The 24,624-nt window shown below is 44.6% G+C and overlaps 1 protein-coding gene across 5 annotated transcripts in view; it reads left to right on the top strand.

Annotated features, from left to right (window-relative positions):
• Window positions 1-24,624, top strand: part of DOCK8 (dedicator of cytokinesis 8) — a 228,608-nt gene that overhangs the window by 165,192 nt on the left and 38,792 nt on the right. For all 5 annotated transcript variants that reach the window (XM_078436043.2, XM_078436042.2, XM_078436044.2 and 2 more), the window contains 9 exons: window positions 1,328-1,477; window positions 3,433-3,546; window positions 7,983-8,138; window positions 10,529-10,668; window positions 15,758-15,927; window positions 18,570-18,715; window positions 20,608-20,790; window positions 21,159-21,291; window positions 22,259-22,346. In XM_078436043.2, the coding sequence (XP_078292169.2) occupies window positions 1,328-1,477; window positions 3,433-3,546; window positions 7,983-8,138; window positions 10,529-10,668; window positions 15,758-15,927; window positions 18,570-18,715; window positions 20,608-20,790; window positions 21,159-21,291; window positions 22,259-22,346 (1,280 nt within the window). The remainder of the gene's footprint in view (window positions 1-1,327; window positions 1,478-3,432; window positions 3,547-7,982; window positions 8,139-10,528; window positions 10,669-15,757; window positions 15,928-18,569; window positions 18,716-20,607; window positions 20,791-21,158; window positions 21,292-22,258; window positions 22,347-24,624) is intronic.

Raw genomic sequence — 24,624 nt, 5'->3', positions numbered from 1 at the left:
GACTGGAACACATTTTCCCATAGAACTGTCTTTGTCCCCCCTTCTTGCAGCTCTGACCCAGGGCGTCATCTTCAGGCAGATGTGGGTGGTTAACTCCCGGGGCCGTTTTTTTTTCGCGACGACTCTCTGACTAGCCTGGGCACATTCACAGAAACGACCTCCGAGGGTAGGCATCCTAGGGTAAGAACTCCCAGCCTTGCCCGTCAGAATGTCCCCGCTAGCCCTAAGCAACTTCCAACGAGGACCAGACACAACTTCTGGGGGTGTCAAGGGGGCCTGTATTGACCCACGAATCTCCGGGCCTTGGGAAGAAGTGCAAAAAACAAATCATGATCGTCATTTTTTACAAATGTTTTTTAATGTTTATTTACTTTTGAGACAGAGAGAGACAGAGCATGAGCAGGGGAGGGGCAGAGAGAGAGGGAGGCACAGAAGCCGAAGCAGGTTCCAGGCTCCGAGCTGTCAGCACCGAGCCAGATGTGGGGCTCGAACTCACAAACTGTGACATCATGACCTGAGCCGAAGTCGGACGCCCAGCCGACTGAGCCACTCAGGGGCCCCATGATCTTCATTTTAAATTTTGGTGGACGTGGTGCTGGTATTGTACTATCATAATACAGGCAATCACCAGCAGACACACAGGTTTTTATCAGAACACACATTCTTAACACACATTTTTAAGTATACGATTAAGTATTTTTTAAAAAAAGATATATAAAACCAGCTAGCCTTATTGAACTCAAAACATAACTTATCTTAGAGGCGCCGTTCCAAATAGCGGCTAAGTTTCTGCCTAGCATAATATAGAATTGTTTCTAGAAAACTCTACTCCCGGTTTCAACTTGAAACTCAAGGGGATCATCTCTTCCTTCTTCTCCTTATTGTAGTTTTGGGGACAGAGGTGACTGCAGTTCACCTCAAAGACAGTATCCTACACAGTTCCTTTTGTGTAATGTGTTGAGATCCATCATCCCGAGTGGCCACGGGAGCCCAATCTGTGTCTGCCTTCCCGTAGGCAGTTGAGAGCAGGGGAGTCTTCTAGCATTGCAGCTAAAGAATGAAGTTCCCTGCCTTGGTGAGCTGCGAGAAGGAAGCCCCTTGACTTGGGGTCAAGAAGAGGACATCCTTCCCACCTCCTGCCACCACGGTAACCTTCTGTGCATCAGGAGCATTTTTTGTCCAGAGTCTGCTTGGGCAACCACCAGTGCAGATCAAGCGTTGGAAAGTCCGCCGTTAAGGAGCCTTCCTTCGAGTCCTTCCCCCTTTTCCACAGCGTAGAAGCAGGTCACCAGTTTCTGTGTTGACATTTCCCCCACCCCCTCTGCAGGTGAAAAGCATGGCCCAGTATGTACATAACATGGACAAACGCGACAATTTTCGGAGGACTCGCTTTTCCGACCGTTTCAAAGATGACATAACGACTATTGTGAACGTGGTCACCTCGGAGACTGCAGCCCTTCTAGTGAAACCTCAGAAGGTAACTGGGCCTTTTATTCTTTATTCTCTCAATCTTTTACCTTGAGCATCTTGTATTTTCATTAGCAGGGAAAAGCGTCGTCTTAAGACAGTCATTTAAATGTGACTGAATATGACAACTCAGTATAGTTATACTGGATGGGACCCTGGAGTGGTACTGGGGGGAATAGATATGGGCAGAATATTCTAGTTCTTAGAAAATACCTCTTGAAGTATTATGGCATAATGGGCATGATTTTTATAGCCTACTCTCAAAGAACTCTGAAAAAAATTGTTTTATATATATATATATATATATATGTATATATATATATATATATATATATATATGAAGAGAATGATAAAGCTAATATAGCAGAATATGAAGTATTGATAAATCAATTAAAGAGCATATAGCAGTTCTTTGTATTTGGAATTAGTCCAAAATAGAAAGTTTAAAAATAAATAAAATTAAGTAGAACAATTTTAAAGTTTTTTTTTTTTAACATTTGTTTATTTTTGAGAGACAGAGGCAAAACATGAGTGCGGGGTGGGGAGGGGGGGGATAGAGAGAGAGAGAGATACACAATCTGAGGCAGGCTCTAGTCTCTGAGCTGGTCGTTAGCACAGAGCCCGACGCAGGGCTCGAACCCACGAACTGCAAGACCATGACCTCAGCCGAAGTCGGACGCTCAACCAACTAGGCCACCCGGGCGCCCCCGAAAGTAGAACAATTTTAGAAGGCAGCTCTAAAATTTGAGGCAGCAGTGGTCATCACTAATACCTTTATCGTTATTAAGGATTTATATAGTACGAAGTGCTCAGGAGAAGATTTCCGTTCGGTTATTTCTCGCGGCAGACTTTCTGAGCCCAGCAGTGGAGTCTCCGTGTTGTCAGACACGGACGGGGAGCCTCAGTGAGACTGAAAGATTTTCCAAAAGCCACACAGCCAGCAGCGAGGCCAGGACCGATGATTCCAAGCCCAGAATAGTCAGACAGTTACGTCAACTGCCCAGGAGTGGCCCCTGTGCAGGACGGCTGGAGCCGGAGAACTTACCACTCAAAGATACTGTGGAAACTCCTCTGTGTCAGGTTTCTGTCCATCCCGGTGTCTGCTCAGCTTGGCCTGAGTTTGCAAAGTGCACGTCATGACCAAAGGAAACTATTTTCAAATCGCATTTTCACTAGAGGCAGAGAACGCTATTTTCTCATTCTGAGAATAAAAGGACGTAAATGTGAAAAAGTGAATCCCCACTTACTCTGAAGTGCTGTAAGATGTCAAAAATATGAGCACCGAGAAGTAACCACAACAAAAGCCGTCGTCTCATTTCATGCAGGAGGTCACTCTACCGTGTGTAACTCTGACCTCTCTTGGGCTGGGAATGTCGCCTAATTGGAGAAAAAAAAAAAACATTCCTGAGGTAAAAACCAATTCCTTTATCCTGGTTAGATTTTCTCAACAACCCTTATAAATTAACAACTTGTCTCACTGAAGATAGTGGGTATGTTTCAAGTTCGTTTTGCCAAGACAAGAGTTACAAGAATCAAATAATTTATGGCAGAGCCACATGGAGAAATACGAGGCAACCATTAAAAACTAGTTTTGAAGAAATGTTAAAAATGCAGGGAAAGGTTCGTGGTACAATGTTGAACGAAAAAAATGCAAGGCCCAACATTGTCTATAGAGACTGAGCTCAATTATGTACATACACATGTAGGAAAAAAAGGAATCGAAGGAAATGTACCTAAATATTAACAGTGAATAAAGAATTGCTTGATTCAGCCCAACAGTCCTGGCACCATTAAGGGCTAACTTGTATTTTGCCACAATTTTGCCGGGTCACCAGCTTTGCCCAGTGTCAGTGTCTCCCCCAGGGACACGGTAGGACCTGTGTGTCCCAGCCTCCCTACCAGGCACTCGGTTGGTCATGATCGGGGCTTACTGCAAAATGATTCACGTGTTGGTTTGTTTTTAAGGAAAACGAGCAGGCAGAAAAGATGAACATCAGCCTGGCTTTCTTCTTGTATGACCTTCTGTCGCTCATGGATCGTGGCTTCGTATTTAACCTCATCAAACACTATTGCAACCAGGTGAGTGTCCCACAGGCCTAGCCGTGTTGTTTCTGGCTCCTTCTCCTCCAGTGCTGTGGTCACTGCCGTGGTATGCTGTCATGCTCCCTGCCAGGTTAGACAGCTTGACTCCTGTGCATTGTGGGCTTTCTGGTCATTTGTCTTCCGGGCTTCACTAGACACACTGGTCCGCATGGACTCCTGGAGCGTTTGCCAACCCGAAGGGGCCAACAAGGTCATGTGTGAGACCCGAGGGCTGTTGGTGCTATGGTCTTCTTCGCTGCAACATTTAACAGAAATCGTGTGACCGCGGCATTCGCTCTTAGACCAGGTCTAGAATTCAAAGCATGGGGTCTCTTTTCACATATTAGGGTAATTCATTAAAATGTGGCTGTGGAATTCGGACTTTAAAGAACCCTGATGGAATCTGCCAAAGAGCCCAGACCTCACTGAGCGCAAAGCAAATATCTCATGACCGGGGAGCATCTTACCACAGCCCTCTCCTCAGACATTTAAGGAGGATTCTTCTTTTGTTCGCTGTCCCCCTAAATTGTCCCAGCAGGTGTCCTGCAAGTGGTTGCTGTTGTGGCTTCTCCTTTCCTTCCCCATTCCTCCTCTACCCACCACGACCGCTGTCACTGCCACTGTGACCACTCCCCACCAGCACTGTCGCCACCTGTGACTCCCATCGCCACCGCCACCCACCGCCTCCACCAGCACCAGCACCGTCACCGTCACCACGGCTGCCTTCTTCCTGTGAACCAGGCACCGTACTGAGCATCTGATAGAACCAGTATCTTTAATCCTTGCAAGGTGTCCTCTACATTTTGCAGATGAGGAAGCTGCGTCGTATAACTTGTTGGTTGGAAAGACCGTGGTTGGAAAACCCAGTCTTGCCTAACTCCAGGCTACAGCGGACTCATCACTCTGTTCTATCAGGCTTTGCTTTCTGTGGTCAATCCCTTCATGATGCTGAGTAATTCACTCAACTTTTCTGGGGCTCACTTCCTCATTTGCAATATAAAAGGATCTTCCCCAACTCCCGAAAACAGACCATGACTTTTCTAAAAGAACTCCTAATAAGGAAACCCGCCTATAAAAAGAGAATCCTAAGGAAACCGCAAAATGCTCAGAGCACCGACATCTTGTGCAGCCCGGTCTCCTGACCCTACATGGATCTTCCGTTCCAGGTTCCACCAGCACGGAGGGGCGAAGGACTACGCCATTCCTCTCTGCCACCCCCATGTTTAGGGTTATGGGTCATCAGAGGAATTGCCAATATAAATTAATCTGGTTTTCGAAACAGGTCGCTGGATGACTTGCCAGTATAAGCTAATCCCTTTTTCAAAACTTAAAGTTGGACATATAGAAAGCAGATGCTAGAATACCATGGCAGACCCAAGGTTAGCTGCTGTTTAAGAAAGAATTTTTCATGACTCTTGTGAAACACTAAGGCAGACTTTTATTCAGGACCATCTATATAAGTGTGGGGACCATTGCAATGGGATTTTACAGTACAGGAGGTGGGGCTCAACTCTAAATACAAAAAGGAAAAGTGGGAATTTAGAGCCAGGGAGCAGAGTAGGGGGATTAGTGGGGGGGAAATTAATAAGCAGGAATATCAGGAGTGGGGGGGATTCTGGCTAAACCAACCTGACAGGATTCTGGGTGAAGGCAGGCCAGGGGGCTGGTGAGGGATGAGGGTTGGGGAAGTCAGTGAGATATCAAGGTGGTCAGATACTGAGGCTGGGCGACTCTGGCTAAACTGACTCAGGAGGATCTTTGCTGAAATCGAGCTCTCTACGACATGTCCAAGGGCAGGCCTATTTGCAAAAGAGCTCAGAGGAGCCTGACTCGAGTTTGGTGAAAGAGAGAATCTCTGTGACACGTGGGCAGCTTTCATTACCAGAAGGCAAAGGAGGCGCTCCAAAGGAGATGTCTGCCCGCCCTGCAAACTCACTTTATGATTTTCTCTTTTGCTTTCCTTTCTTCTCTCTTTCTCTTTTCTGTCTTTTCCTTCGCTTTTAAGGTAAGGCGTGCTTCTCATTTACCCTCTTTTTCTTCCTCTTTTCTGTCTCAGCTGCCAGAGAGCCTTCGAGTCAGAATCTATAGGCTGGTGTTCTTATCCCAGTGGTGCCATTAAATTCTTCTGCGATCCGGGGAGCTTAACTTTTACATGAGTGGCTTCCTTATTGGCAAAAAGACAGAGTTGGATTAGATTTATCCAGGCTTTAACATTTTCACTCTGTGCTCTGTTTGCCAGTGATATCTGTGGGTGTTGCTTAGTACAATTAACGTGGCCCCTCAGGCTTAAAGTGGTCCCTGACGTAGTCAATGGTGATTTATTCCATTGACTCTAGCTATCTAGGTACAGTATGAACATCATACCTGAGGCAAGTTTTTATTCTTCCAAAGTCCCCTGGTTTTGTCATTTTACATAGCCTGATTCAAACATCCTATCACGTTTTCTGCCATTTACAGACCTTGTGACAATAGGTATAATCTTAGCCTTTTATTAATAGTCACTAACGATAGACAAATCTAGTTTTTCACTCCCTTGATATCACTTTCAATGTGCCACTAACTTAACACCCATCCTTGGGTAGTGCCACTGAGGCTACCACTGCGGGTCCTGACCTTTGGGGAAGATGTTTCTGGAATGGCACCTTGCTGTTTTCTAAATATCACCAAAATTATTTTTGAAATTTCTGTCTTTAATGAAATCTCAAGGGAACTTTTTAAGATACCTATGCTGCGGGCTTCTTTCAAGGACAAATATCTTATGCTTTCAAGCTCTGACTAGTTTGACCCAACAACTCTTGGTGAGTGACCAGTGAGGGACATAAGATCAAGTTCTAATCAGTCCAGTTTACTGGTGAATCCATAGGTACAAAGTCAGCCAGCAAGACACAGTGACAAAGAGTATAGGTTCTGGTAACTTTTGTTCGCACAAAAGTCATGTTTTATTTTTTACGTAATCCGTGATGGTATTCCTTTGTTTCCAGTAAATGTCTAGCTACAGACCGATTGATCCTATAGGCAAAATGGATGAGCCACCACCCAATGGCTTCTCCTAAAATGGTTGAAAATATGTTGCTCCTTAAATGATACCATTTATGAAACCACTCTGAAAACGCAAGAAGAGAAGGCATGTCCGTTCACACGGATGAGATGCTTGGTTTCCCGTGCGGGGGCCCGAGGGTGTTGATGGTGATACATATGGAGAGGCTCAAGGTCTATCAGGTCCATCCTTTCCCTACTGTGTCTTCAAAGAAGCTGCCTCTGAGTCACAGCCCATGGAGTCTGGGTCCTCACTGGTTCCTCTCCCTGAGGGAAGCAAGGGATCTCTTCCACATTGTCCCTGGTGTCAGCTGTTCATTGCTTATTTCATGGCTCGTTGGTGTTGTTTTCATCTTAATTTTTTAAATTGAGATAAAATTAACGTGGAGTGTTATATTAGCTTCAGGTATACAACGTATTGATCCAACAATTCTATACGTTAGGCAGTGCTCACCACAAGCGCAGTCTCCCGTCACCGTACGGTGTTATGACAGTATTGTTGATGATCCTCATTAGCTGTGCTTTTCATGGTTTGTCTGTTTAAGGGAAGACTTCCTCAGAAATGTCCCAGCTTTCTTCTTTCTCCTCCACTTCCTCCTCTCTTACTTTGGGGCAAACTCCTCAACTTTTTTTTGCAGGGGCTACATCCTTTCTTCAATAATAGGATGCCTTTATGTGGGGAACGGGTCTGAGAACTCCCCATTGGGGCCTTTAATGAGAAACTACAAAAGAACAGTAGTGGCCTGAGAGTCATCCAGTCGTATTCCAGGGGTTTTGTGTGGCCCCCTATGGGGTCAACCCCTTTCATTTAGTTCTTTAGACAAAGTGGCCTTTTTGTGAAATGAATGATGTTATGTTACACAGAAGACGTACATCCAGATTATTTGCAACACAGGTTTGCCACGGTGTTGTAGATTTGACAAGTGTGGGTGTCAGGTCAAGAATCCACATTTTGGACAGCTGCTAGGCTAGAATTATTAAGGGGAAGAGTATGCATGAAAACTCAGTGGGCCTCCCTGTGATACACAACTTTCCCTCTGTTGCACCGTCCCATTAATTTTTTTTAATTTTTTAAATGTTTATTTACTTTTGGCGGGGGGGAGCATGAGCAGGGGAGGGGCAGAGAGGGAGGAAGACACAGAATTCGAAGCAGGCTCCAGGCTCTGAGCCGTCAGCACAGAGCCCAACACGGGGCTCAAACTCACGAACCACAAGATCGTGACCTGAGCCGAAGTTGGACGCTTAACCGACTGAGCCACCCAGGCGCCCAAGTCCCATGAATTTTTATTAAGTTGATTGTCTTAATCCGGAGAGAAGGGAGGTTTTTGCCTCTGCCAACTTCAACTCCATTTACCTTGTCATAAACACATCTTTGCTGTTTTCGTTTTTCCTCCCAGCTGTCGGCCAAGCTCAACAACCTTCCGATGCTCATTTCCATGAGGCTGGAGTTTCTGAGAATCCTCTGCAGCCACGAGCATTACCTCAATCTGAACCTCTTCTTTATGAATGCCGATACTGAGCCAGCGTCCCCCTGCCTCTCCATCTCTTCCCAGGTAATCCCTGAAAGAATTCCTCAAGCTATTTCATTGAACTAGGCATTTATTCCTATAAAGGTTGGTCTTGTTACTGAAAAGAAAAATGGAGCTGTTCACACCGGATTGCTCGATCCAGAGACACACAAGTATGGTACCCGAAGTTGTACCATCTAACGGATCATTTACAAGCTGCATGACTGGTTCCTTCCTAGGCTCAAGGGTCTCTGCTGGGGTAAGGAAGAGTGAGGAATTCGTACGCACTACGGAAATCTAGAAATTCATAGAAAAGTCACATAGCTTCCTTTGTCCGGCATTAATTGTCTTTCCACTTGAGGCTGACCGTCTTCTCTGCTCAGTTTCCTTTTCCTAAACTCCAGAGCCCTAAGATTTATGAAATGGCATATTCCTTTATATTAATTCCATAATGATCAAATAGCGGTTTTTGACATGGGTATTACATCTTTGAGCTATCCTAGAATTTTCTGTTGATACTCTTATGAAATGGAGTTCAGCACAAGTTGAGTCCATCTTGAATCAGACTCCAATAATTTCGTTCTTAAAGCACTAAGAAGACCTTGTCATAAACTGATCAAGCATTCTTTTTATAGGGAGTGTATTTTCTAATGAGTCTTACTCTCGATCAGCCAAAAATAAATAAATAAATAAATAACACCTGTGTCATATTTAGAGACAAGGCTTTGACTGACATGGCCATTCTTTCTTTGTGGAACAGTATCTCACAGGTGAGGTTCAGTGGGCCCCAGGGTCAACCAGATGTTAAGGAGCATTATGCAAATACAGAGCTCCAGAGTCAATTAAGTTCTAGAGACCCTGTATTAACAGGTTTTTGGTTTTGGTTTTGTTTGTTTGTTTGTTTGTTTTGCGGTCGGCTACCCACGAGTCTGTAACTTGTTGCTGTAAGTTATAAATACCCAATGGGTGGAGAAGAAAAATATTTAATAAGCACTGATTCCCAAAGTGATTTAACTACTAAAAACCTTTCTTCCCCCCTCCATAGAGTTGTCAAGGGACTAGTGCCCTCTAGAAAAAAACTTTAAGGAAATACCGTTTCACAGTCACATTCCATTATTGGTGACAAATCAGTGGCTCAGAGCAGCAGACAAGATTTCTCAATATTGTGTTCTATTTCTGTTGGGTATTCCTTGATGCCAACAACAGAGGTGAAGGTTGGTCTTACTAATTAAAAAAAAAAGAAAACTTAGCCATTTATGCCAAGTGCTATGAGCCACTTGTTAACGACGTCACCATCTCATTGTGAACTGGGGGAGACATGACTTACAGCAGCGATTCCCCATGTGCTAACTTTGCCCTGGGTCTTCTGCCACGTTTCCCTTCTGACCGCCCCGGGGAATTAGTAAGCCCAGCCAGTGGCCAGGCCAGTCCCACCGGCAGCAAATGATTTCCAGGGACACTTCAGATGCCCTTGGTGCAGTAGAAAGTGTGCCCCCGGGAGAGCGCGGGAATTGCCTGGGACTTGTAAGTCTCAACAGAATTGCCTGCTCGAAGCCACAGCGTTGGATTCCGTTGCCCGTTCCCTGTCCACGTGGTGTCCTGGGACTTGAATCTTCACTTTCGATCTGGGGTGGGGAACGGAGTATTGGTCGTTTCGTGACAGACCCTGGCTGCTTTATTTCCATCTTTCCCAATTGGCAGCTCCCTGTTTGTGGGAGGGGAAAGCAAAGTGACCACTCTACGGGCAGCTCCGTTTCCTCGTCCGTCAGGTGGGGAACGCACTGGACAATGCTTGCAAAGACTCGTGGCAGCATGGCTCTGTAAACGCTGGCTGTTGCGATTTTGTTCATTTGTTTGTTTTTATTTTTTAATTTTTTTTAATTTTTTTTAATTTTTTTAAAATTTTTTTAACGTTTATTTTTTATTTTTGAGACAGAGAGAGACAGAGCATGAACAGGGGAGGGGCAGAGAGAGAGGGAGACACAGAATCTGAAACAGGCTCCAGGCTCTGAGCTCTGAGCTGTCAGCAGAGCCCGATGCAGGGCTCGAACTCACGGACCGTGAGATCATGACCTGAGCTGAAGTCGGACGCTTAACCGACCAAGCCACCCAGGCGCCCCTGTTTTTATTTTTTTTTAATTAATTTATTTGTATTGAGAGAGAAAGGGCGAGAGCGTGAGACGGTGTGCACGTGAGTGGGGGGGGGGTGCAGAGAGAGAGGTGGGGGAGAAGGGGAGAGGAGGGGACGGAGAGAGACAGGGATTCCCAAGCAGGCTCTGCACTGTCAGCACAGAGCCCGACGCGGGGCTTGAACTCACGAACCGTGAGATCATGACCTGAGCCCAAATCGAGAGTCAGGCAGTTAACCAACTGAGCCACCCAGAGGCCCCAGACCATTCTTGTGACTCAAAGAACTGCTCCTTGCATTTGTGCAGAACTCAAGCTCCTGCTTCAGTTTCCAGGACCAGAAGATTGCCAGCATGTTTGATCTGACTCCCGAGTACCGCCAGCAGCATTTCCTCACCGGACTTCTCTTTACTGAACTGGCTGCCGCCCTCGATGCTGAGGGGGAAGGGTATGTTTCTGACATTTCGATTGGAATACGAAGCCAAAAACCCACACACAAAAAACCCCTCCTTACTCAAGTTTGCCGTCCAACCTCTCCGACTTGGCGGAAAAACTCTACCATTCACCAGTTCTGAAGAGTAGAAACACTCACGTGTTGAGAAAATGGTGCTGGATAGGAAAAGTGGAAAGCCCTGAGGGACAGAGAGAAGCCACAAAACGGCTTTTTTTCAGCCATTGATTCATTGAGAAGAATTTCCCAATTCTAATACAGCAGGCTTCCCGGGGATGCTTTGATTAGTGAACTCCTCAGGAACAAAGACATTTATGAGACGTGCCCCGGGTGATCTGCGTACACACGGAGGCAGCAGCAAGATGCTGCTTGCTTAATGTTGACATTGAAGAAGTGGCCGCTGATGGGAAGGCAGTTACCCAGTGTCCAGATTAAGTTTCTAGTGTCCAGATTAAGTTTCTTGCAGGGAGGCCTGCCCACAAGGGAAGAGATGCCTCAGGTCCAGGGGTTGTAAATCCTTTCACCTCTTAGAAGCCTGATCACCCAGGGGCATGTCGGAGTATCTAGTCTTAAAAGTCTATGGACAGGGCTGGAGACAGACCACCCCTTCTCCTTTCCTTCTCTCCCTGTGCTCCATGAGCTATAGGATTAGAAAACCACCGTCCACCCGATGGCACAAAAGGAGACAGTGCCTTCCAAAATATTATGCATCCCATTCAGTAGTTAGCAAATGCCTACCCTGGGGCGTGTAGAGTCGATCAGAGATACACCAGTGCCCCAAACAGCCAAAACTCCCCGGCTCCGTAAATCTCGCCATTCAGGGACTCAGATCGTTAGGACTGGAAAATAATTTGGGCTCAGCTCTTTCGATGTTCAGGTTAGGTGCGAAGAATTGAAGGAACTTGCCCAAAGTTACATTACAAAACCAAATCTAGAGCCCTGGTTTCCTGAGTGCTCTCCCAGGGCCCACCCTCCCATAGCACACCATCGCCCTCTCTGGAAAACCCCTTCCTACTGCTCCTCCCTTCTTCCTTCCTATGCTAAAGGAGTTTCTGGAATACAGTCTGCTGATTAGTGGCAGCATTGCTAGATGTTACGGATTTTTGTCTAATGGGCAGTTTTCAAGTTCTCTCTAAGTGCTTGTGATTTAAGGAAGGAAACAGTGACTTGAAGGGAGCACCTTCAAGCTTGTGCGACTGCAAAATCACAAACATATCCTAAGTGCTTTGTCCATAACGATATTACCCAAGTGAATGTCTGTCCCTGCCTCCCAGGAGGCCAGTATGGGAAACTGAATGGTCTTCACTCTAAATCCTGCCTCTTTTCAGGAATTCAGGTCCTGAGCGCCTCCTTTGACAGCTTCAATCTCACCTTCTTCGTCCAACCCAACTAAACTCCTCTCTATTTTCCCGGTAGAACTTTCTACCCTATAATTAACATAAATTTTCAAAGCAACACAAAGTGCCCTGACCTATAAGGTGCTGAAAATGAGGTTTGAACACAAAGAAAATCACCTTAGTTTACAGATACACACACACACACACACACACACACACATTTTTTTCTTAATTGCCCTTTAATAGGATTGATCTACATGATCCACATCTAATTGTCCTTTAATAGGAGTGATTTCTGAAAGGAGTCTTTAGTAGTTTCTGTTTTCCATGTCCCTTCCAGTGAGATGTCTAGGGAAACCGCCCTGACATCTATTTTGATTCTTTATAAAATTGTGGCCGTTATTTTACTAGCAAAAGAGTAGAGTATGTTCAGAGGTCATCTTGTAATTATGTTCAGTCAAATAGGAACATTCTTCAAACACACACACACACACACACACGGTACCTTTTCTACCCACTCCCCGAAGGTAGCTAATTAAGAGTGTTTCTCCTTTGGCAACAAATAATCCCTGATTTCTGGGTTGTCAGTTGCTCCCCTGGAAAGTCCTTAGAAATACTGTCACATACTTATTAGTGACTTTGCCACGTGGGCTGAAACCTCAGAAAAATCTCATGGTCTAACAATACTTCCTCTTGATTAGTACTGCCTTTTGCTGCCAAGACAGTTAACAGACTCACCAACAACCTGCCCATCTCAAGGGTAAGGGCCCCAGATACATCTCAGTATCTGGGCTTCTGAAAGGGGCCATGGCTCCAGTTTCTAAGGGGTCTCCCTAGAACCCCCTTTACCTGGGGGTGCCCACAAATATCTACACATCATTCAATCCACAATGTTCCTCAAGCATGTGGAAATTATCTAGCATCTCTGTGCTAGGTCCTTCACATGCTCTTCAGGAGAAAGAACACTTTCCAACTCATTCTATGAGGCCAGCATTACCCTGATACCAAAAGCAAACAAAAGACGGATATGACTGTAGATATGATTATCCTCAACAAAACACTGAAAACCTGAATTCAACAATGTATAAAAAGGATTATACACGGTAGCTAAGTATGATTTACCTTGGGAACACAAGATTGGTTTAACATCTGAAAATCAATTGATATAATATACTGTATGCATGGAATAAAGGTCAAAACCCAGTCAATCATCTCAATAGATGAAGAGAAAGCATTTGATAAAATCCAATACCTTTTTCTGAAAAAAAAAATCAACAAATCATATAGGAATATAACAGAATGTCCTCAGCCCCGGTAAAGGGCATCTATGAAAAACCCACAGCTAGCATCATACTTATTAGTGAAAGGCTGATTGCTTTCCCTGTAAGACCAGGAACAAGATAGGAATGACCACTCTCGCCACTTCTGTTTTACTCATTGTTTGTTTCGAAAGCCCTACCCAGGGCAATTAGGCAAGACAGTGAAATAAAGGCGCCCATATTGGGAAGGAAGAAGTAAAACTATCTTTGTCTGCAGATACCATGATTTGTTTATAGAAAATCCTACGAGGCGCTTGGGTGACTCAGTTGGTTAAGTGTCCAACTCTTGATTTCGGGTCAGGTCATGATCTCGTGGTACGTGAGATTGAGCCCAGTGTTGAGCCCCGCGTCAGGCCCCACATGGAGCATGGACCCTGCTTGGGATTCTCTCTCTGCCCTTGCCCAGCTTGCACTGACAGGATGGAGCTTGCTTGGGGTTCCCTCTCTCCCTCTCTCTCCATCCCTCCCTCTCTCTCTCTCCCCTTCTTTGTCAAAATAATAATAAACTTAAAAAAAAAAGAAAATCCTATGGAAGCCATTAAAAACCTATTAAACATAATAAATGTGTTCAGCAAGGTTGCAAGGTACAAGATCAATATACAAAAATCAATTATATTTCCATATACTTGTGATGAACAATGTGGAATGAAATTAAGAAAACAACTCCATTAAAAATGGCATCAAAAAATAATAAAATCTCAGGACTAAATTTTTTACCAAAAGAAGTACAAGACCTGTATGCCAAAAACTCTAAGACACTTTAGAAAGAAATAAAAAGATCTAAACAAAGCAGAGAGGCATGACATATTCATGGATTAGAAGATTCAGTGTTGTTAAGATGACGTTACTCCCCAAACTGATCTACAAGTTCAGTGTAACCCCACTCAGAATTCCAGCTGGCTTCTTTACAGATACCGACAAGCCGACCCTAAAAATTCATATGAAATTCAAGGGACCCGGTGTACCCCAAACAATCTTGAAAAAGAACACAATTGAAGGACTCACATTTCCTGATTTCAAAACCTACCACAAAACAATAGTAGTAAAGACTGTGTGGTTCTGACACAAAGATAGACATATAGATCAGTGCAATTGAATTAAGAGTTCAGGAATACATCTTCACATTGATAGTCGATTGGTTTTTGACAAGGGTGCCCAAATAATTCAATGGGGGAAAGAGTCATGTTTCCAACAGACGGCACTGGGACCGGTGGGTATCCACGTGCAAAAAGAATGACGTCGGGCCCTCCACGTCATACCCTGTGCAGAGGTTAACTCAAAATGATCAGACCTAAATGTGAGTGCTGACACCGCAAAACTCTTAGATGAAGTCACATGGATAATCTCCACGAAATAGGATCAGGCACCAGAAGTAGATCTGCCACCAGAAGTGGGCACGACAGAAGAAAAAAAAAAAAATAGCTAAGCTAGACTTCACTAAAGTGAGAACCTGGGCGACATAAAGGACATCGTCAAGGAGATGAAAAGGCAATGCACAGAATGGGAGGAAAATATTTGCAAAATGTAGATCTAATAAGGGATTTGTACCTGTTACGTAATTTTCAAATCTTACAACTCCATAACAGAAGGACAAATAACTCAATATTTCAAAGGGCAAGGATCAGAATAGACATTTCTCCAAAGAAGGTATGACCAACAAACACATGGAAAGATACTCAACACCGTTGGCCATCAGGGAAATGCACATCAAAGCCAGATTATGACCCCTTCTCTCTTAGTTGCTTGGGTCAACTGTAACAAAAATACTGTAGCCTAGGTGGCTTATAAACAACAGGAATTCATCTCTCGTAGTTCCGGAGGCTAGGAAGTCCAACATCAAGACGCTGGCAGATTCAGAGTCTGATGAGGACCCACTTCCTAGTTCATAGATGGCCATTTTCTTGCTATATTCTCGCATGGTAGAAGGGGCCAGGGAGCTCTCTGGGGTCTCTTTTCTGAGGGCACTAGTCTCACGCATGAGGGCTCCATCCTCATGACGTAATCTCCCAAAGGCCCCGCCTCCTAGGACCATCACTCTGGGGATTAGGTTTCAACATAGGAATTCTGGGAGGACACAAACATTCAGTCCATAGCACCTTCATACCCACTAGGATGGCCGTAATAAAAAAGATAAATAATAACACGTGTTGGCAGAGAGAAAATGGAACCTTCGGACACTATCGGTAGGGGTGTAAAATGGCGTAGCCACCCTTGAAAACAGTTTGGTTGTTCTTCTAAAGGTTACACATAGAGTTACCGTAAAATCCAGTAATTCGACTCTGAGGTGTGAAGTAAATTCATATCCAAGAGAAGTAAACTTATGTCCACCCGGAAACTTATACACAAATATTCAAAGCAGTGTCCTGTTTGAGAGCGTTTTGGTCCATCTCCCTTCACCATGACCTCTGGCCTTCTGTGTTGTGCCATTAGGATCAGCAAAGTGCAAAGGAAAGCGGTCAGCGCCGTCCACAGCCTCCTGAGCTCTCACGACCTGGACCCGCGCTGCATCAAACCAGAGGTGAAGGTCAAAATTGCTGCCCTTTACCTGCCTCTGGTTGGCATCATTTTGGATGCTTTGCCGCAACTCTATGACTTTACAGGTGAGGATGCCTCTGTTTCCTTCTTTGGATTGAGGAGGGCCCCTGCTCATGCCCCAGCGGAACGAAGTTTCTCTTACGAGCTTTAGTGCCAATATGCCTGTGTGAGCAATTTTCCACACCGGTGCCCTCCAGACCTTTTCTTTTCTTTTTTTTTTTTTTTTTTTTTTTAAGGTTTATTTATTTTTGAGAGACAGAGACAGAACGCAAGCAGGGAAGGGGCAGAGAGAGAAGAGGGAGACACAGAATCCGAAGCAGGCTCCAGGCTGTGAGCTGTCAGCACAGAGCCCGACGCGGGGCTCGAACTCACGGACCGTGAGATCATGACCTGAGCCGAAGTCAGACGCTTAACCGACCGAGCCACCCAGGCGCCCCTGAGCCTTTCAAATCTCAATGGTTTCTGGATGTGTGCTTTGGCCTTTACAGTAATGATGTAGCTGACAAATGGGAAAACAGTGAAAGTATTCCATTACTAGAGGTAATATAGTGCACCTGTTACATGTGGAATCCTTAGATACACTAAGAAGAATATAATTTTTAAGAAAGAAGCAGCTGTGGGGCACCTGGGTGGCTCAGTTGGTTAAGAGTGCTGCTTTGGCTCAGGTCATGATCTCACGGTTTGGGAGTTCCAGCCCCGCATCGGGCTCTGTGCTGACAGCTCAGAGCCTGGATCCTGCTTGGGATTCTGTGTGTATCTCTGGGCCCCTCCCCTGCTTGTGCTATCTCTCTCTCTCTCTCTCTCTCAAAACTAAATAAACATAAAACAATTTAAAAAAGAAACAGGTGAATTCAAGTTCCAGCCCATTTATTGCGATATGTGACCTCTGAAAAGTTCCTCCACCTTTCAAGGCCTTCCCTCCCCTTTCCCTCAACTGTGACAGTGTGGTGACAATTCTGTATCTTAGGGGTGTGATGAAGATGAAATGAGAGCCCTTCCATAGAAGCATTTTATGTGGCAGGTGTTTGTATCCTTCTCTCCATCTTTCCTAACCTGACCCATCGCGTATGTGAGGGAAGTAAGACCATCCTCAAATTAATCCTGATAGGATCAGATCTTACATAATTGCCACATGCTATTCATTTCACCATTTGTCTAAAAACTCAGCTGCCTTTCAGCACAGATAGGGCATGATTTTTTTAATTGAGTTCTAAAAATATGTGAGTTCTGTTTTCAGAATTTTAGCAGAAGGAAATACTGTTTGCAGGCTAATTTTTCTGAAAAATTGAAGGTCCAAATACTTAGGATGTTGACAAGTCCAGCAAAATATGACCTTTTAGTGAATCAATCAGTTGCGAGTATTTTAACACACTTTTCAAAGAACTGCTTAAGCAAAAACTTTGTGTGTGATTTGGTGGTGTTCTTAAAAACCAACCTTTTGGTTGCAGACATCTAGACCTACGTATAAATATAAGCATGTCAACATTATATACGGATGATAAATTAAGATTCATTTCAGGCATTTGGAATTCAATCCATTGTTGCTGAATTGGTGGTATTCGCCTTTTATTTTATAAGGAACCGATGAGTTCTGTGATTATAGGTTCCTTTCTATTTGGTCATTATTTAAAATATTTGAATAGAGTAAAAAATATTCTATTACATACCCGAGACTAATTTTACACTAACTGGAATTTAAATAAAAACTTCAAAAAAATTTTTAAATGTTGTATCACAGGAAAGTGTTAATGAGAGCTTTCTTTTTACAATTTGAAAAATCAATTTCTAGCCGAATCTTGAGCTGGGCATTTCGTCTCTTTTAGTAGCCTGCCTGCTTTTTCCTGGAGATGGTAGCAGATAAATAATGCTAACCATCAGGCTTTAAATTACTGTACTGACTTCAGTGACGAATAAGTATCAGTCTCTTGGTGGGTAGTGGGTTGGGGACACAGGGAAATAGTGTTTTTGGTTTGACATCACCAAAGTTTGTTTGTTTAAGACTTTTAAAATAACAATTTTAGGTTCCCAGCAAAACTGAACAGAAATTACAGAGACTTCCCATACGCCCCCTGCCCCCACAAGCACATCCTCCCCCATTATGAACATCCCCTACTAGAGGGGTAAATTGGTTACAACGGATGAGCCTACAGAGACTCCTCATAATTACCCAAAGTCCGTGGTTTACATTAGGGTTCATTCTTGGGGTTATAAATTCTATGGATCTGGACAAACATAGCAATGATATGTATCCATCATTGTGATGTCATTCAGCGTAGTTTCTCTACCCTAAAATCCCTCCGTGCTCTGCCCAGTCTGTTCCATCCCGCTTCCCCAGTCCCTTGCAACCACTGAACTTTCTTCCGTCTCTATCGTTTTGCCTTTTCCAGAGTGTCATATAGTTGGAATCATATAACATGTAGCCTTTTCAGATCGACTTCTTTCACTTAGGAGAATGGGTTTAAGGATCCTCCAACTCTTTTCATGACTTGATAGCTCATTTCTTTTTAGCGCTGAATAATATTCCTTCAGATGTACCTCAGTTTATTTACCCATTCATCTACCGAAGGATCTCTTGCTTGCTCCCAAGCTTTGGCAATTATAAATGTGCAGATCTTTATGCGGGCATAAATTTTCAACTCCTTGCATAAAGTACCAGGAGGCATAATTCTTAGATCGTATGGTAAGAGCGATGATGTTTTCACCACAGCTGCAGATGCCCGTAGTGGAAAAAATCGTGCCAATGGCTCAGACGAAGAACAAGAAGGAGCCAGTGCAATTAACCAGAATGTGGCGCTGGCCATAGCTGGAAATAATTTTAATCTGAAGACAAGTGGAACAATGCTTTCTTCCCTGGTATGTTGATGCACATTTCTCTGGTTTATTTTTTTGTGTGTTTTCCCGTCTTCTGGTGGGCATGTTCTTATATTTGCCTACTGGAACCCAGAATAGAACAGGCTGTGAGAGGTCTGCCTCTGCTCCGTCCCGAAAGGCCTCCGCGTAAAGCTAGCTGTTGGGAAGGGAAATGGGGCCGATGAGGCAGCACAGTCGCAGATGGTTCAAATTCGGGCAGTCTCAGTGGTGCCTGAGTTCAAGGTTTAGAACACCGGGAAAGAGGTGAACTTGGGATATCTGAGATCAGTGCAAAAGAGGATCAAACCACAGCTCCCTCGGGTGGGAGGCTGGAGCTGTGTTTATTCTGTGTTTATTCTTCACACTATTTCTGCCTCCAAAAAAATGATCAAAGGGGCCAGGTGCTTGGGGTGGGGGCTTCTCATGCAAAAGACTTCAACTTTTCTGGGGCCCCCAGGGAGCCTAAACCCGGAGTCGTATAGTTCTGTCCTTTTGCACAGACTCTGGGCTTAAAAGGGGCTTCTCCGGGAATACCGTGTCTGATTTACTTGAAGTGGGATCTGTCTCTGTCCCTTGATGAGCTCCGACTCTTCCTTCGGCAGACAGTGCCGCCTTGTCCAGCTTAATTGAACTTTGCATTTCAGCGTGGGGTATACATCCACAGAGAACACCACTCAGTTGCCTCCCGGGAAGGCGGCATCTACATAGACCTGAGGCTGCTTTGCTGGATGGTTTTCCTCGCTTCCCTCCAGCACTTAGCAAGCTGGACCCCCTGGACACCCCCGGGAGGGCTGGAGGGCAGGGATAGAAGAAAGAGAAAGGACATTTGAGAGTTGACGTCACCCATCGTCTTGCGGTTTGAGAAATACCGTGTTGTATGACCTCCTCCACCTTTCCAATGTGCATCTTAGCACAAAGCTCGCTGCCGGAGGTGGTGTTGCCTTTTACATTGTTATTTGCCTCCAGGGGCAAATGCCCAAACGCCCAAAGTCCACCATTAGAGGATCTTCCCTGGGAAGTCGTCACTAAGGTTTTCATCTCTTCTTGTCACCTACTCAGAAAAACTGAGCTAATTTCATAAGCCCTATCATTCATCCCCAAGCCAACATTTCCCTCACATACACGCAGCACGCGATGTCACATTCCTCTGGATTATTAGCTACACCGCATGAACCAAGACTGCGGCCACATATTGTTCTTTGTCTTGATTTGATGAGTTAAAGTAAGTATGCTCAGCACTCTAAAAAGAACACTTGGGGCAGAGGTATTCAAGCAAATAGCCTGAGCTCCCCCGTCCCCCGCCCTCCGACCCCCAGCAAATCATGGATTATGATTGAAGTCCCAGCACAGAGGACCCCATGAAATTAGGGATTTGATTCATTTGCTGAGCCCTTCGTGACCTTGATATTGTACTTTGGACCCTGACAAAGAAGCTAACACTTGAACAGTTGGGATATTTCTGGAGCCTAGCTAGTCTTTTTCTCTGCTCTGAGTTCAGCGCTCCCGTGTCGAGCTTGAAGCAGAAATACGTGGAATCTTAGCAGGATAGAAGCCCCTTTGTATCATTTAGACGGGGCGGTGGCAGTTGCGGGGGCGGGGGGGAGTGCTGGTCAAGGCGGGGCAGACCACCAGACCATACTGCTCCTGAGCCGCAGGGCCCCCCCAGTACATGGCCAGAAGTCTGGCTCAGACATGGCCCCATGTGAGCCCCTTTGGTGAGTACGCTCAGGGAACACGGCTTCCTAGCCCAGGAAAGGACCAGTTCCTGGGAACGGCTCCCCAGCCGGGGAACAATTGCAAAGACTGTGTTCTAAGAGACCAGCATCCCCTAAGCTTTCGGGGTCGCCACTGCTCTACTCCTTCCCTTGTCCATCCCGCCATCTGCCTCCTTGCAGCCCTACAAACAATACAACATGCTGAATGCCGACACGACCCGGAACCTCATGATCTGCTTCCTGTGGATCATGAAAAACGCCGACCAGACCCTCATCCGGAAGTGGATCGCCGACCTGCCGTCCATGCAACTGAACAGGATTTTAGATCTCCTTTTCATCTGTGTCTCGTGTTTCGAGTACAAGGTGAGCGTGCGGTGGCCCAGCCTGACACCAGCCTCTTAGCTCCCAAGTTCAGGTCTACCTTGTTACTACTGCTCCCCTGTTGCTTGGGGAATGGAGGCATCATGAGTTTTTCTTTCTTCTGTATTAAGATCCGTGACCTCTTTGCATTCTACATCTGGTCGTTTCTCCGGGGAAGGACTTCTGCCTTCTGCAGAGAGAACCCCATTCTCATTCATAGGATTTCAGCCATAGGATCCCCCAAACGGCATCTCCATATGACGCACGTCCGAACTGGCCGCTGTTCGCCGTGGAGTGTTGTGTTTTGACGGTTCTCCCTGTGGACAAAGATCTCACCACACTAAACGTCCTTCTGCCTCTGTCCTGTCCAGGGAAAACAGAGTTCTGACAGAGTCAGCACCCAAGTCCTGCAGAAGTCAAGGGATGTCAAGGCCAGGCTGGAAGAGGCTTTGCTCCGCGGGGAAGGGGCCAGGGGGGAGATGATGAAACGCTGCCGGGCTCCAGGTATGTTGGCCTTGCCCCTCCTTGCTTTCTGTCAGCGAGTTCTACACCCTTTGTGAAGAAGACTATCTTCACAGCTCAAGTAAACACACTAGCAGTTTCTTAAGCTGTTAGGATAATAAAGACAAGCAGATTCTAGGATTCTGTGCCTAGAAGGTGTATAGAATGTTAGCTGTGTGCTTCCAAGGAAAAGCTCCTGTCCTGAGGTCACAGGAACCCTGGACGTGTCCCCAAATGTGTCTTCTGTTTAACACTTGTCATTGGGAAAGGCCACATCCAAGAATACGAATCATAGGATAGATGGCATGTTGTCTCTCTCAAGGTTGAAGCCTCTCCATCGGGGCCTTTGACAAGTCTCTGTAGAGCGTGGTCAAGACACTGGATAATTCTGGTTCTAAAAACATCTCCCCGAATCATTCAGGGTGTTATTAGATTGCAGCTGACTTCCCCCTGAGGGTGTCAGAGTGTTCCAGTCCTCCAGGGACCCTGCCTGTGGAATGATCTCAAAAAGGCTGCTCATCACTGTAGAATAGAGTGAAGTACTCAGGTATGCTCAGTCTTCATCACTGTGCTCAAAGTTACGCAGAGTGACGGCTCAATCTATGCAAAGGGACACAGTGGCTGAGAACTTGTGGGGAGCTCAGCTCTTCCAGTGGTGGTTGGGTGCCCTTATTTAACACCCACACGCTTCAGTAATTCACCGAGAATCCCACTTCCCCTGGAACCTCTGTTCATGACAAATGCGCTCACCAACCCTCCACAAAGGCAAGCGGTCTACAGCTGTAGGCTGTCCATCCGAGAGCAGGCAGCCGGGACCTGGACAGAGGCCTGTCCCCAGCATCCGGCACAGGCTCTCATTAACCAGAGACACGGTACTCAGTCCTCTCTGTTGGGCTTGTCACGGAACTTCTGGTTATCTTCGAGGGTTTCATGCTAATCAAATTCCTCTCGTGCATTTCTGAACTCCTAGGGAATGACCGATTTCCAGGCCTAAATGAAAATTTGAGATGGAGGAAGGAGCAGACACATTGGCGGCAAGCTAATGAGAAGCAAGATAAGTGAGTCTCTCGGCAACTTTGTGCTACTTTTACCTAAAGCCCCAAACTCTTTTTCCCAGGCTACTTGTATTACTGAAACAACTACATCCTTCCAAGGGAAAGAAAATGAAACATCATTATCTGTGTAGATTCAGTTCTTCCAGGGACCCAGGATAATCAAAGATATAAGGACTTATGATTTACAGCTCTTAAAACCTTATCACATTGATAGGCATTTAAAGAAAACCAATATTTAGCAATCTCAGATAGCTTGACGAAAGGTGCTGATGGGGAAAAGAGAGGGCATCCGAGACCACATAATTCAAATTCGTTTTGCTGTTCCGGAAACGTGTACAAAATGTGTAGTCAGAGATTTTTTTGTATTACTCAATTTTTTTTTTAAGTGGAAACATCCTAAATGCTCAAGAATAGGGAACGATGTAAGGCAGTGTTAAGTTGGTATTAAAACTTCATGATATGGGAAACGCTTATGATATAATGTTAAGTAAACAAGAACAGGACAGACACTTGATTTTAGAGTAGAATCTTAAGTCTCTAAATACCTAGAGTAAATAGTTTTTTTTTAAATTTTTTTTAATGTTTATTTATTTTTGACAGAGAGAGAGACAGAGCATGAGCAGGGGAGGGGCAGAGAGAGAGGGAGACACAGAATCGAAAGCAGGCTCCAGGCTCTGAGCTGTCAGCACAGATCCTGACGCGGGACTTGAACTCACAGACCGCGAGATCATGACCTGAGCCGAAGTCGGACGCTCAACCGACTGAGCCACCCAGGTGCCCCTAAATAGATTTTTTTTAAGGTTATTTATTTTAAGCGAGAGCGAGCATGAGCGGGGAGGGGCAGAGAGAGAGGAAGAGAGAGAATCAAGAGCAGGCTCTGCACCACCATCAGCTCAGAGCCTGACACGGGGCTCAATCTCAGAAACCGCCAGATCATGACCCCAGCCAAAATCAACAGTCCACTGCTTAACCAACTGAGCCATTCAGGCACCCTTAGGATGAACACATTTTAAGACTAGAAGGAAATTTACCAAAATATTCACAGTGGTTTTCCTTGGGTGATTCTCTTTGGGTATTGAGGTAATGGATGTTTCCTTCCTTATACTGTCCTGTATTTCCTAGGATGGCCACGTGTAAGATATATGTATATTAATATAATTATGTAAATGTATCATATAAATATTAATATAATTATGACTATTTATTATATAGCCATATAATTGCATAATTATAAATATATGTTGATTATACATATTAATATTTATTGATTATATATTAATATATTTAATCATATATTTATATGTACAATTAAGTATATATTATGTATTTATTAATATATAAATATCAATATAATTATATAGGTGTATTATATAAATATCAATAGAATTATAAAAACATAAATGTTATAAACAATACATAAATTATATGTGATATAAATATATATTATATACACACATATATACACACATGTATATACATATATGCACATATATGTACATATACATAAATAATGTATGGTATTATCAGAAAAAACATAAAAAATGGATGGAAAAATTCTGCTTGGATTGCAGTGTATGAGATATATATGTGTAGAAATTTGGATATATAAGGACATAAAACCAAATATGTTGAATAGAATGCTCACGTCTGCTGTTCCTCTTTGCGGCATATAGCCCGGTGCATCTCGGGCTCCGCTGAGCCAGACTTTGTATGTTTGAAGACACCGCCCCACCCACTTGACAGGGTGGAAGTAGCAAATCTCCACGGGTATGAAGCACCCACCCCGGGGGTGGGGCAGACTTGAATAACAGTGTTGTTTTCCAAGTAAATAGGAGTTACTGTCTTTGTTATCACCACGAGAATGATTCACTCCCGGTCCACATGCGGGACTTTAGAGAGTCAAATTTATTTTAAAACATCATGGAGATAAACCCTTATTTATTACATATGTTACAGGCAAAGCCTAATTGTTGCTCTCATTAGTAATATCCATTTGATGTGGCTATTTTATTCTTGCTCTAAGTTCCCTGAACTAATTTGTAAGATATTTGGTTCTGAGAATCCACAAATTCTAGTTCAGGCAATGAGCCCCTCGCCTCCCAAAAGAATCCCAATGAAAGAAACGTGCATGTAGTTATGTGCTATGGAACGGCCTAGGTGCTTAGGCCAGCTACCCTCTGAGATTAGGAAAAGAGCCTAAGAAGACGTGCTTTTCCTGGACTGCATAGATTGATGTTTTGGGAAACCTTCCCCTGTTGCTTGCAGAAACCACACCACACTG

This window comes from Panthera onca, chromosome D4 (genome assembly GCF_046562875.1).
Source record: "Panthera onca isolate mPanOnc1 chromosome D4, mPanOnc1 haplotype 2, whole genome shotgun sequence".
Classification (NCBI taxonomy): domain Eukaryota; kingdom Metazoa; phylum Chordata; class Mammalia; order Carnivora; family Felidae; genus Panthera; species Panthera onca.
Note: the sequence above shows the minus strand (reverse complement) of the source record. Positions and strands in the feature narration are given on the sequence as shown.